The sequence below is a fragment of the Terrapene carolina genome, unplaced genomic scaffold (genome assembly GCF_002925995.2).
Source record: "Terrapene carolina triunguis isolate 2854851 unplaced genomic scaffold, T_m_triunguis-2.0 Scaffold96, whole genome shotgun sequence".
In the NCBI taxonomy this organism is placed as follows: Eukaryota; Metazoa; Chordata; order Testudines; family Emydidae; genus Terrapene; species Terrapene triunguis.
The window spans coordinates 74,397,886-74,412,048 of record NW_020664447.1 but is presented as its reverse complement, the minus strand read 5'-3'; the positions used below and the strand labels follow the sequence as shown (position 1 = coordinate 74,412,048).

Genomic DNA, 14,163 nt, shown 5'->3' with positions numbered 1-14,163 from the left:
GTGCCCATGCTAGTGGTTGTACTGGTATAACTATTTCAAGTTTTAAAAAAAATTATACCTCTGGCAAAACTATTTATAGGCATACAAAAATTGTGTGTGCCTGTGTATCAGGCTTTTGGGAAGGCATTCTCCATCTGAACTGCCTGGGCACTTTCCCAAAAATCCCAATCTTTGTCAAAGAAGTCACTGGTATCTGGCAAATAAAACCACTTTCCCCCGGCCATAAGAGCCAGAAACATAATTTGGGGTTTAAATGAAAACTTAGGTTCTGGAGCATCCATTCAACATTAAAAATATTTTACGATTATCACTGCAACAGCCACGTGTTACCAAGCAACTGTCTTGCCCAAAAGAAATAGTTAACTTTTAAACCAGCACCATATTCATGGTTTTACTAACTTTTTAATATTTTTTTTTGCAAGTGAAATGCTGCATTTTATGGGATTATCTATAATTATTAGCCAAAAAGCTCAGAAAACAGCCACATTAACCCCATATTTATAAGTTTTGCAGAAGTTTGTCAGATCAAGACAGCTAAAGTAAACATGACAAATGTAATTTTGTAGTTCTTAATACCGTTAATCCTTAAAGCATGGAACCAGGAAACCCTTATTCGTAGTGGTATTTGAAACCTGTAAGCAATATCGTGTTTCTAATGCTGATTTTCTTTTTATTTCACAAAGAAAACAGTATCAAGGCCCTTTTTCCTGGAATATTACTTGAGGCTATTCAGAAAAAAAAAATACAACAGGAAATTTGGCTCTTTAGACCTAATAATGGTCTCCTTATTGAACAGAGACTTGCTTTTTTGTTAAACAGATTTTCTTATGAAAGGGTTAGAAGTGAATAAACGACAAGTTCAGGCTCATCTGATTTCTTTTGATTTATGCTGACCTTGAGAGAGAGAGAGGTCATGCTGTTGGCAGGCAATAAGAACTAATCTGTTACTAACTGAGTAATTAAAAGTGAGGCCTTATATATTTTTGTAGTGAGTTGACAGCATTTTCCATCCCTATGTCATACTGTTGCTCTAATCAACATGGTCATGGTATTTAACGCCAAATGACAAGTTTATAAGAAGTCAGATGACAAACCCTGAAATGTGCTGTTCTTTCATCAGATGAATAGTCTGACTATATTGTCAATGGGGGAAAGACTTCAATAAAAATTGTCAGCTTGATGGGTACAGTTAAGAATACTAAACTTTTCTAATGAATTGGAGGAGATACAGTTGGTAAAAAAGTAAAGCTGTGTTTAGTACAGATTCAGAGTTTTGGCAGACAAACCTTTGTGGGCTTCTGTTGTTTAACTGTTATGACTTATGAGTGCTTGATTCTGACATTTGATGCGACAGTATCATCTGACTTCTAATAAAGTTGTTCTTTTCTGTAGCGCCAAATATCCTGTAAAATAGCACAGTTTTCAAGACATGCTGGCAGTTTGGTGCCTGAGATCAGAATCATGCCCCGTGTTTGATTCAGGGCTTCAATCCTGCAAGGTACGGAAGTGACAACTCTGACCCGATTCCAGCAAAGGTCTTAATCAGCTGCTTAACTTTAAGCATGTGAGTAGTCTGACTTCAAAAGCACTATTTGCATGTTGAAAGCTAAGCATGTGCTTAAATGCATTTCTAACTAAGGGCCAGGTTGCTCACTCAGCCCCTTGTAGGGTTAAGCCCCAAAAGCACAGGCTTTTCTGTAAAATAGCTCCCATATATAATGAGGACTATAAGATTTGAAAACACTGCAGGAAATAAGTTAGGATTCAAAGTCACACCTCCTATATGTAGATGTTGGCACACACTCTTCAAGGTGATCTGTCTCAGAAAGAAGGATAAAATTCTTCCAGCTCTTAGCCCTTAGAGACAAACATTTTGTCTCCCCCTGTCAGGCATCTCTCCTCTCTTAGCAGAGAAACCACTGTGAGAAAAGACTTCAGCAGGGATATAGATTAAACTGAGAAACCTGTGAGCATCACTGTCACATCTGGAATGTCCTCCCCTGTCCATCAAAGAAATAACACAATTATTTTCACAGATGTCCCTTGTGGTTTGAAAAATATAAACTGGGACACTGCTGCCTTGATTCTTTTTTATTTGATTTTACTCCCAAGGGTCTCTAGTTACAGTGCCTCCATCTAAATTTCTAGACATCTGCTGTGCTACAAACCATTCTCTCAGCCAAAAGTGCCTACAAACCACTCCTTCTGTTATCCATTGTTTGTTCTTTATGGCACATAAGTTTCAGTAGCTGATATCAAATCTACAAATACATGTGATGGCAATGTGGCAGGGATTACTGTCAGGAAGAATTTGGACAACTTCCACCTTTTCATGTTCTCTGTATGTATAAATATCTTTTTTCTGTGTGTTCCATTCTATGCATCCGATGAAGTGGGCTGTAGCTCACGAAAGCTTATGCTCAAATAAATTTGTTAGTCTCTAGGGTGCCACAAGTACTCCTGTTCTTTTTGTCAGGAAGAAGATACCTTCTATCTTCTGCAGAAGGTGACAGCACAATCCCCTACCTATGTGTGTGTTTGCTTGGCACCTAAGCTATCATGAAACAGTCTGGAACTATTTGGGAATGGGCAATTCTGCCTAACAGATGGCCGTGTGTAAAGGCAGGCAAGAGACCATGTATAAGCATCACATGTTTGTTGGGGGCATGAGTCCTAGCCAGAAATGTCTAAATGCACTCTGCTCTGAGCCTTCTGATCTATGACTAGCAGATATGTCATTTCTAATTCAACTTTGGAAAAATTAACTTCCAAAATGTTTTTTTTTTTTTTTTAAAGTGTCTGCAGCTCTTTGAGAAGGGATTTTGTCTTTGGTTTTAGGGTGGTTATGTTATATTATTTATTTATTTATTGTGCTCAAGAGAAAGACATAGCAATGTGGCGCAGGGGGCTTGAAAAAGGTGTTCTATTAGAATGGCCATCCCCTTTTGCATTTCCTAGTGAGACACCTGGACCCCGGCCAGCTTTCCTCAGAGTAGGTTGGCAGGGTACTGGGACAGGTTACACAGCTGTCTGCTGCCTTCCATGGACTCCTGCATGCATAATTTTCCTGCTGGATAAAGCCATTAGAGTCCAAATTACAGAAAACACAGGGTTTTTTTTCATAGCTTTTATTTGTTGTTCCATTTCCTGTTTCATTCCTACTTAACCTCTGCTCTCTCTAGTTCAAAAATAGTATCCATGTGAATTTGGAAATGAACTTCATATGGATCAGAATGAGTTGTAAAATGTAATATGTACTCTATCTTATATTGTGTATTTCTTTAAAACAATAACCCCTAATTATGGTTTACTAAATTGGAGGATTTTATTCATCTAGGGTTCTTTAATAATAGTTCACTCCCCCCTCTCCAGTATCTCCTCATGTACAGATTTCTCCTTCTGAGTGCATCAAGAGTCAAGTTTTTAAGCTCTTTGGGGGCAGGGATTGTCTTTTCAGTATGTGTGCATACAGGGCCTAACACGTTGGTGCCTGGTCCCTGATTGGGGCTACTGGGCACTACTGCAGTGCAAATAAATATACTGTTTAGATGGCCCACCTACAGTGCTAAAGGTCATCATGAGCTAGGACACCCCTTAAGGAGGTAGGAAAAGTGTCTTTCAAAAGCTGAGGTATTTCTGGGAAATAAGTGAAAGGAGGATCCTGGCTTGATGAATCTCTTTAACTTTGGCCCCAGGTTTTTAAAGGCATTTAGGTGCCTAACTCCCACTGAAACCAATGGGAGTTAAATGACTAAATGTCTTTAAAAATCTTTAAAAATTTAAAAGGAATTTTGTCAGTCAAGAGCCACAATCCCATTGACAGTCAGTTGCTAACAGCACACTAAGTGAGTTTTATAACATGGGCCAGTGCCATTTTAATTTGGAGTGAAGTCCTACCCCCCAACAAGACTGTGACTAGAAGGTGATGGCCCATTGCGCTACATCTGGTATTTCCTAGAAATGTTCTTCAGAATGTTATAACAATTGAACAGGTTTGCATTTGTTCTTGATTATTACATAATTTCCTCTTCTACACCATATATTATTAGAGAGCCTATTCTATCGGCTCAGCTATAAGCAGGAAGGACTAGAAATGTTGTGACAGAAAAGATTGTGTTATTTGTGATGTTTCCATACAAGTTCTTCCCCCTTGTGTGGCTTAACAAGGCGCACAAACTTTTAGACATTTAACTGATCTGCTGGATCTTCTGATATTCAGCCAACAATTAGTTCCCCGATGATCAATTAAAATGGTTGGCAGTAGCATTAAGATTAAATCTTACCACCCATAGACTTGGGGACAAGATTCAAGATCTGAACATCTGTGCCTATCTGTGGTTGGCCACTGAACTTTTCCAGTACTCTAATATAGAGCAATGACTAGAATTTTCTTTTTTGGAGGGGTTATAAAGTATTTGGATGAGTCTCTGTTTAATTTTTGGAAGCTTTGCCTCTGGTTTTCTTTAATATTTTTTTTTTGTTTAGCAATTCCTTTATGACAGCCTGGCATTCTTTATGACTAAATCCAAAAGAGCTATTGAGATTGTTTCCAGAATTTACTAATCTATTCTGAAGCAATTTCTTTCCAAAAGGTAAAAGAGACTTCTAGTTATTCCAACAGGAAGAAGGTAGCTGAGATCTGGAAGCCATTTCTGGAACATTCTGCAAGAAAAATAGGCACTGGTAACTGTATGTCTTAAATGAGTAATTTGTTTTGGAGAAAGGCTTTTGAGATTGATGTTTTTGAGATATGAACCTGAAATGACTGTTTCCTCTGAGTAATAGTGGAAGTTGTTCTGTCTAGGCAGAGGAATTGCTGGTATTCTAGTTTTACATTGTGGAAAGGATCATGACAAGTGTAAGAAATAGAATATCTTGCAAGATTTTCAATTTGCTTGGCATGTGAGACAGCACCATTGCCAAAAAGATTTTTCCCATTAAGTTCATTTGGAAAATATATACACATCATATTGGTGGTCTCTGTTCTATTTTTTTTTTCACCACCTACTCTGCTGAGATTCCTATATTTGTGTTTACATTATCTGCATTCCACTTATTGTATCCCAGGAAATTTAAAATCCAAAACAATACCTTAACCACATAATTCCTTTCAAGTCTTCAATGCTACAGAATAGGTTACTGGTCGTCTTCACTAGCTATTTCATTTTGCACCAAATATGGGATTTCTCTGCTTAACGTGTTGGGTCTTGAGAGCGTGCTTTGATTTATTGCTTGTTTACACATAGTTACACCCATATTAGAGAATGTGGACAGAGCCCTTTCTGGAGCAGTGGAAACGGCATCACAAATAGGAGTATCAGCAACATCAGTTTGTGGGATAACACTTTCAAGACCAGCAAAGGAACAAAACCGAGGGAGCTGATAAGATGGGGGTAAGTCTTTATTATCCTCATTTTACAGATGGGGAAACTGAAGCACAAAGCAATATGATGTTTTATCCCAGGTCGTGGAAGAATTCAGTGCCAGAGCCAAGAATAAAATCAATGTCTTCTAACTCCAGGTTCTGTGCTTTTGCCATATCATTGTCCCTTTATTTTCTTTACTTTGTGAGGAATGGAGAATGCTAAGGTAAAAATGCACACTTCCCTGTAAACTGCCTTTCATACTGGACCCTGCTTTGTAAAAACATTGTTAGAGCTGGTTGGAAAAAAGATGGGTACATTTCTTGAAAATCTCATAAAAAATCCTGCCCTGCCTCCAGTCCATCTCTAATCATCGTACAGTTCAGGAGGTTATTTATACATCAATGAATAAGAAGCAAACTTTTAACTGCCTCGAATTAACTTGGCAACTCAATCTTTTATAATAAAAACAAAGTATTTCTCTGTCCGGAGCTGAAATCCCCCCTAAATTTTGCATTCTGGCAAACCCTGCAGTGACAGCAGTTTTTGGATCTCTTGGTAATGATGGCTATGCACTCACATATAAAAGTAAATCTGTGGCTGTGAAAGTACATTCTAATGACCAGGGACTTCAGCGGATGGGAACTGTGCAGTTAATTTCAAATTTTGTGCTGCAGATGTTAATCAGTCGGTATCCATTTTAAACATCCTGAGAGAGAATGAACTATTCCTACAACTGAATAATCATCTGTCCTTTTAATTATTTGCTTAATTTCCCATCTTAAGTTCATACAATATATTTCTGAAAAGGAGGATGATGGGAATTTGGCAGTATCATGTCATCTAGCTTGTTGGCCTCAGTTTTTAGTTTACTGTATGTCTCACAGCTCATTTAGTAGGGTGTTACCCTGACAATACTTAAGTGGCAGGCAGAGGTGAATACAAATGAACTGCAGAGCTATTGGTGTTTTTTGTGTTCTCACTTTCCTAATTTTAAATATGGTCTTAATAATTGTGATCAGTGTAGACAGTGCAATTTAGTTAGTTCAATTTAGTTAGTTCCTCTCGTTCACTGGATGGCAGTCAGAGATATGAATGCCAAGCTTAGTTGTGGAAGATTTTTTCCAGCAGCAGCATGTGGCTCTCTTTGGCAGACTCCTCCCAACCATTTTGCTGACAGCTGCTAAGTAGCCTCTGGATCTGTTATGTGGGAAGACTACTGAGGGGCTTCTGATCTACATATTTCTCTGGAAACAATTTTAGTGAGCTACCTTTTGATTCTGCAAATGTTCATTTGTTCTGTATTTATCCATTTGGTTCCAAACCCCACATAAATCTGTGACTGCATACAGATCCTTTTATAGCTGAAAGGGCAATTTTATGGACTAGAATTTCATGCTGATATTTCTTTGCCCCACCCAGTACATTTCTCACATGTACATCATCATTTCTCTGAGAATCAGAAAGTAGTTTCCCTCCTCACAGGAATAAATCATGCACAACATAATCTAATTATGGGTTAGATTCTGGCTGCCCTGTGCACCAGATTAAGGCTGCAGAATGCCCCTTTTCCATCCACTGAGATCATGTGGGAAGCAACCAGAAATGAGGGACAACCAGACAGGTTGAGGGAATGACCAGGGCTCTTCTCTTTCCCGTGCCAGTGCTGAGCTGAACACCCATGATGGCACTGCACCTTTTAAAAGTTGTACTTGTGATTGCATTTGAGTATACTTCCTCCAGCACCCTGGAGGTGTCCTGTCTCTCTCTGCCTTCTCCACAATACAGAACACCTCTGACCCTTACTGTCCAAGCACATCCACTTCTTTGAAGGGCTGCTGCCAATGAAGTAAGTATGTAAGTATATCTCCTATTTCCTCTTGGCAACCAGATGCCTTACACGCAGTGCCTGTATTTATACTTAAACGAGAAATTCTGTCCAAAGATCTCGAAGTGCTTTAGAAACACAAGTGAGTTAAACCTCAAAAAATCCTTGTGATTTAGGGAATTATCCCAGTTTTACATATGAGGAATCTGAGATGCTGTGAAGGCAAGAAGTCCATATGGAGCCAGGAACAGAATCTGACACTTTGAGAATAAACATCTCACTGTACGTTGCATTGTACACATACCCATCCCTGCAACTTGGTGTCACTCTCCATTTTAGAATGGGTGCATTGGAATGCCTAGTAGTAGACTTCATATTGTGTTTATTGACCATAGCATTGTGGACAAACTTACTGCCATCAGCACACAGCCTCATTGTGACTTCCTCTGTTTACAGACTGGCATATTCTGTGCTATTTGTGTAGTCTTGATTCAATGACGTTCAATAGTTCCTCTATGGACAATAAAGAGCTCCTAAAAGTGCTTAAAATCATCATCCAAGATATGAACTCACCAGACGTGGTCTCAACAATGACCTTTGATAGACACCTTGGGCCACATTTTGCACTGAGTTACATTCAGGGTTGTAACTGAGAGCAGAATTTGATCCCAAAGACTTTGTTGTTTGATTTGAAATTTTATACTTCTCAAGTGCAAGGTGTGAGTAGGGTTTTCTACCACCTCGCTCCTTTGCCAATATATGGAAAAGTATGGCATAGGTTGTGTCATCCAAAGTACATAACTGATTCTCAAAATACCAAGGAAAAATAGGGTTTCTTTAACATACTGGCACCATGTCAGAAATTGCTGTACCTCTGAGACAAATGCATTGTCAAGGTCTGAGTGAAGCTGACTAATGCCATCCAGGAATTATTGCTATTCACATATTCCTAGGGCAGGCTTTCTATGTTAACATGATGAAAATATCTGGAGTTTTACTGGGTTTTTTTTCATATTTATTTATTTATTTATTTGCGGCTTCTAATGAGTTTCAGATACATAGGCACCAAAGAGCAAACTTGTTGTGTCTTCCATCTGCCAAGATATGGGAGTTCTTATCAATAGCCTGCTGTAGAAGGAACTTCCAAAATATGGCTGTGTGATTACCTTTAAAAACGTTGCCCTTAGAGTTGCTGGTCTCCTGGTTATGTTTTTTAGGATTCTCAGTATATCTTCCTAACCAGTTTTTTGCTGCCCCGTGTCAAGATATCGATGCTAACAGCAGAGCCTTGTCTTTAAAATTAAGTAGGTGCAGTATCTCTGTGAAGTGCTAAGATTAATCTCTCAGGGTGCACTAGACAGTGTAGATTGTTAAGATTTCTCTTGTGGCAAAATAACATGAAGGGAACCTAGTCATCAAGCTGCCAGTTGTGTCTTTAGGTCTGAATTTTTCTTCCAGCAGCCTGTCTAGACAGGAGTACTGTGCCCCCTTATCTGCTTTGAATTGGTGACTGCAAATGTTATGCAGATACTATAGCTACAGGGTGAGGTGACCACAGCTCAGCACAGTACATTACAGTACAAGTGTTCTACAGTTTGGAACCAATGGAGCATTATGTAAATTTGCAGTCCCTGCATAATAGCACTTTTTCTGGGTAATTCGGAATCTTTCAACGCTATTTTTCCTCCTAATTGCTGCTGTTCGCAGGTCTGCCTGGAGACCAGGAGTGCATGCAAAGCCAAGTTACTGCACTTAATTATGTAGAGCCCGATCCTGAGAGCCTTCCTCACACCAGTAGTCCCACTGAAGTCAATGGGATTGCCTGAGTCAGTACAGGTTTCCAGGGTTGGCCCTTTACAGTGTAAAAATCAGAGTGTCTTAGTCTAACCTTGCTGTTCCCTGGGTGAAGAACCTTGCGCTCCATTCTCCAGCTGGACTTTTGCCTACTCAATTCCTGACATCAGAAAATCCAAGGCTATGAGATTTCATAACTTCCAGGCCCAGACTGAAGTAAGTAAATATGTTGCTATCAAACAGACCCCTCATTGGTTGGAATGCCTGGAGCCTGTTGCATTGTATCCACACACAACAGCTGTGTCAGCTGTATTGATTGATTGTAGTAGTCAGCTGCAACATGCGGGAAGAGACCTTTAGCTCCTGTCCGGTGGCAGTAGTGTTACCTACAATGATTTCTCTGCAATGTGAGCAGAAAGACACAAGTATTGGAGCTCACATTCAGAAATTACCCCCAAAGCCCCTGCTCCTGTCAACGATGCTGGGTACTGTGTGGTATGTATTTCAGGAATCCCAAGATGCACTGGTACAAATGCTGTTGTAAGGTGAACTCAGTGTGTTGAGGTACCAAAATGGATTCTGTCTGAAAGAGTGTTGCTGTGTGGTTGCACTAAACTGTTGCAAAGACAAGCTGTGCAGAAAACCACTTCATGCAAAAGTGTCCCTGCAGGTCTTCTCTCTTGGAGTTCAGTCCTGAAAGGTGCTGAGCACCACACTGAGAGCACTCAGCACCTACCAGAAGTGCTCAAAATCTTTAGGAATCAGGCCCTTAGCGTGGGCACATCCTTCGGATACTACCTTTCATGCAGTGATGTATTTTGACAGACAACAGTATGGGGTCTATATATCACAGACTAAAACAATGTTACAAGATTAGTGGCAAACACTGAAATCAAGACATTGAAAGTTTTAAGGTGACATAAGACAACAGAAAACCATCTGTAAGAAGCAACTACTGTGGTTACTATGGCAACCAGCAGGAGAAAAAATATTGGAAACAATTTTGTTTTTGCAATGCCATGGGATTAAAAAAGTAAGCAAGCAATAAAGTGGGAAGCTACTGCTACGTGATAGCAGTGTGGGAGTGAAAAATAATGGTTTAAATATGTATTAACTAGTAATTAGGTAAAATTACTGCCCTCAAATATAGTGAGGTCACAGCTGTATGTTCCTTTCATTGATTTTGATAATACACATCTGCACACATAAAAACACCCAAGGCACAACCTATTTTACAAATAATCAGTTTGCTAAATCATTACAATATTAAAGATGAAGGAAACCCCACAAGATAGGCAACAATCAAAGACAGGTAAGAGAAATCGAACAAGGGCCTAGAGTAACACCATTAAGCTATTGCATGTAAACATCATCAGATGTCCTAAGACTAGTCTTAAAGGCACATTAAAGTGGGTTCAGAATTATTTCCCAGGGTCTCAACACCTAGAACTACTAAGATTTTACACATAGCTTCCCTTAATATGGGAGAGAAGAAGAATGCTTAGTAGAGGGAAATAAACAATACCTGGAGGATGGAAAGAGAGGCAATCAATGACAAGCGTGGAAAGAAGTAAGATGTGTTAACGGTTGTAGCACAAGACTGGAAGTCAGGAGTCTTGTGGTTAAAGGCAGTGACAAAACTCCTATTGACATCAATAGGGCCAGGATTTCACCCTAGGGTTCTTTCCCCCGCTGTATTAACTTGCTATGTCAGTCCTGACAACAGTTTCTCATGTGTGCGTATGTATGTGTGTGTGTGTGCATGCCTACACTTAATCTTGAGGAAATCACCTAACTTCCATGTGGCTCACTTTTTTCCAATTGTGTGTTGTTTTTAATTACAAGTACTTTCCACACAAGGGATTTTTTAGGATTAATTAATGATGGTAAAGTGCTTGGAAATCCTTGAAAAAAAGGTGCGATAAGGCATACTAACAGTGACCAACAAGCAATCCAGATGGTTAATAGTAAAGCATGATTTTCTAGGCACCATCTGAAGAAACAATGCTGTAGCGAAGTTTGCCGCACATTTAAAGAATACTATATCACCAGTATGAAAAGTTGGAGCGCTTACTTGAGAACACACCACATATAACTAAGGACTATATGGTATGGTATAAAGTACACCTGCATTAATGGAGGGAAAACAAGCAGAGAACAGAACCTCTTTGAAAACCCATTTGGGATTACTATTACAACCTGGTTGTTGCCTAAAATTATATTTCCCAAAGGCATCACATTTGTTGAGTCTGCATGGCTGTAAATGGGAACGCAGCAGGAAAGAATGTTGATATTTTGTAACTCTCGGCAGCTCACGCAGCCAAGAAAATAACTGCACAGAAAAGAAGAGAAACATCTAAATTGTTTTTCAAGATCTGCCCCCAAGACTAGAGCAGGTTGGGATTAACATGGCCCTACCCCAGTGGTGCAAGTAGAAATCATTTCTTGCCAGTACGCTGTACTTATGGGAGGGACATAAAGGGGGGGCACGTGACCTCCCCACGTGACTCCTCCCTGCCCACCCAGCCTGGGGCCCCTGCACGCTCCCCGGCCCCTCCCCGTGATCCACATCCATTCCATGTTACCGGGGGGGGGGCTCTGTCTTCCTCCCGCTGCGCTGGAGACTTCTGCTGGACAGACCCTAGGAAGGAGGACTCAGGATACGCAGCTGCGTGGTAGGGCTGGGGGTGGAGTTGGGGGCGGTACAGCAGCCGCGCTGGAGGAGCTGCCAGTTGGCCCCATGTACTGCTCCTTTCCCTGCCGCCATTCCAGGGAGAGCCCTGAACCGCAGAGAAAGGAGCAGAACACCAGCAGCTCCTCTGGCACGGCTGCTGTACCGCCCCCAGCCCCTGCCCTTCCACAGAGCTGCATCTCCTCCGTCTGTACAGCAGCCCCGCCGGAGGTGGTTCCCAGCGGGGAAGGGAACAGAACACAGGCAGCTCCTCCAGCGGCTGTACCCTCCGCAGCCCTGTCCTCCGGCAGGGTTACTGTACAGACGGAGGAGACACGGCTTCGTGGAAGGGTTGGGCGGGGCTGGGGGCGGGCTCCTCCTCTGTCTTTCTGGTAAGCCGTACCAGCTATAAATATCTTACTGGTAAGGTGTACCGTACCGTACCACTGTCCTTGCACCACTGCCCTTCCCTGTATAGCCCTGGAACTGGATGGAGCTCAGAATTGGGGGAAGGAACAAGGAAAATTATGGGTCAATTTCTGCTCAATTTGTTTTCCCTTTGACATCAGTGGGACTGCCTGTCTGAGCAAGGTGAGAAGGTTTTGAACTATGTATGCACACCCATATAGTGGATAGTAGCAAGCAAAGCACTTCCTCTTGAGCCAATTTATATAGAGTGTGAGTGTCTCTTATTCTCAAATAATTCCATCCCTTAAAGAAAATGAAGCTAGCTGCATCAGTGAATGTTTTTGTGAGATGTTTGACAATTCTTTAAATAGATTCTGGCCATGGAATACATGCCGGTCAGGCAAAATGTATCTTAACTGCAAATCCCTCTAAAAAAGGGGACGATCAGCTAAATATAAATTAAAATTTTACTAGGTCCTGACTCTTTGCATTTCTACATGTAGTCAGAATGATAGCTTATTCACTTAGAGACCTGAATTAATTAGTCCAAGATCTGACATTTTTTCCTTTTCAGGAAAACAAAATAAAATGGTTCTCAAAGGATCTTTATTTAAAAAAAAAAAAAAATCAGTGTACTTACTCATAGCAGCACGAGTATAGAATTCCAGCATGGTGCCTGGGGAGTTACACATATGTTGTGTTTTCCCTGTCCTTTATAGACTGACTCATAGGCACACACTTTCATATTACTTCCTGAGCACTACACTACTACTCTATTGTATTCAAATTGTCACAGCTGGGAGAGGTGAAATGACAACCAGACAGAGCTGCAGAGCCCATTCCTTAGCTATGCTCCAGACTGTACCAGTAGATGGCATTATTTACATAGCCACCACCGGGCTGAACTTTCACAAGTGACTTTTAATTGCGAGGACTTTATTTTTTTGATGCGCATTTTAACACATTGAGGGCCTGATTTTTCAGAGGTTCTGAGTCCCCCATAGTTCCAGTGGTCTTCAGTTGGCATTGAGGACATAGATGGCCACTTGTGTCAGTGTTATGTGATAGGGTCTGGGACATAAAGACAAGTCTCTTGCCCATCACTCTTGTGTGTCGCACCTTTATTATAAGACCCCCAAAATTAGAGGCCACTTTTGAAAATTTGGACCCAAATTGCCTCTTATCAATACATCACTCTCAAATGAAAATTATGACTCCCTTTTTTAATGTTATAGCAATTCCTGTTAAATCTGCTGAATAAACATTTTATCCTATTTCTCAGTTATTGTAATTAAAAGTTATTGCTTTTACTTAATCCACTTGTAATTCACCTGTTGCCAGCACCCTAAGCATTGGGCAATGAAAAGGATGCAAAATATCTTTACAAGCTCTAAAAGACTTTTATCTGTCAAATGCAACGTAAGACATCAAGAGACATAGGCAACGGAGTGCCCCATAAAGGGATCATATCCCAACTAATGAGAGAGTTTAGCATCAACAGTAATGTGTAATTTGGAACCTATACAGAGCAAGTCACATTCACTGTTGTCACAAATGGGCGCAGCTCCATTGAAGTCTTGAGTAGCAATTAACTTGGCCCAGAATTACTATTCTGTATTTAACCTGTAACATAAACATAAAAGAAAACAAAGCATTTGTCACGCTGTTAACTTTGTAATGGATTCAAATACATAAGCATGAGGATTGAGCTAGGCAAACTTTCAGAGATTGAAATTGTGTCAGTGCTTCCTTGATGAAAGCTTTGGTGTAACAATTTACCCAAGATGAATGACATGGTAGCTATATTAAAATCAGTCACTTTCAGTGATGTTGCATCAGGGATGAGTTTGCTCTGTATGTTGATATTAATAATTCACAGACAAAGTAACACAATCTTTTAGGCAGGGACTACTAAATATGTCTACAGAAATAATGGGGTTTTAAATGGTTTTATACTCAAGCTCCATAATAATAATAGGTTTCATGTACTTTGAATCTGGAAAACAGATTCACCAGTAGATGGTGCAAATCTCTTGATTTGGCTTCAGAGTGTTGTGTAAGGAATGTATTGAGTAAATAATAGTTTGATCTTGCATTAA

The 14,163-nt window shown here is 40.3% G+C and overlaps 1 protein-coding gene across 1 annotated transcript in view; it reads left to right on the top strand.

The window, feature by feature from the left end:
- The first annotated feature begins 5,263 nt into the window (after positions 1–5,263).
- Positions 5,264–14,163, top strand: part of LOC112107050 (alpha-1-antitrypsin-like) — a 53,178-nt gene continuing 44,278 nt past the window's right edge. Inside the window, exon 1 of the mRNA XM_029911480.1 lies at positions 5,264–5,393. Within this exon, the coding sequence (XP_029767340.1) occupies positions 5,388–5,393 (6 nt within the window). The 5' untranslated portion in view covers positions 5,264–5,387. The remainder of the gene's footprint in view (positions 5,394–14,163) is intronic.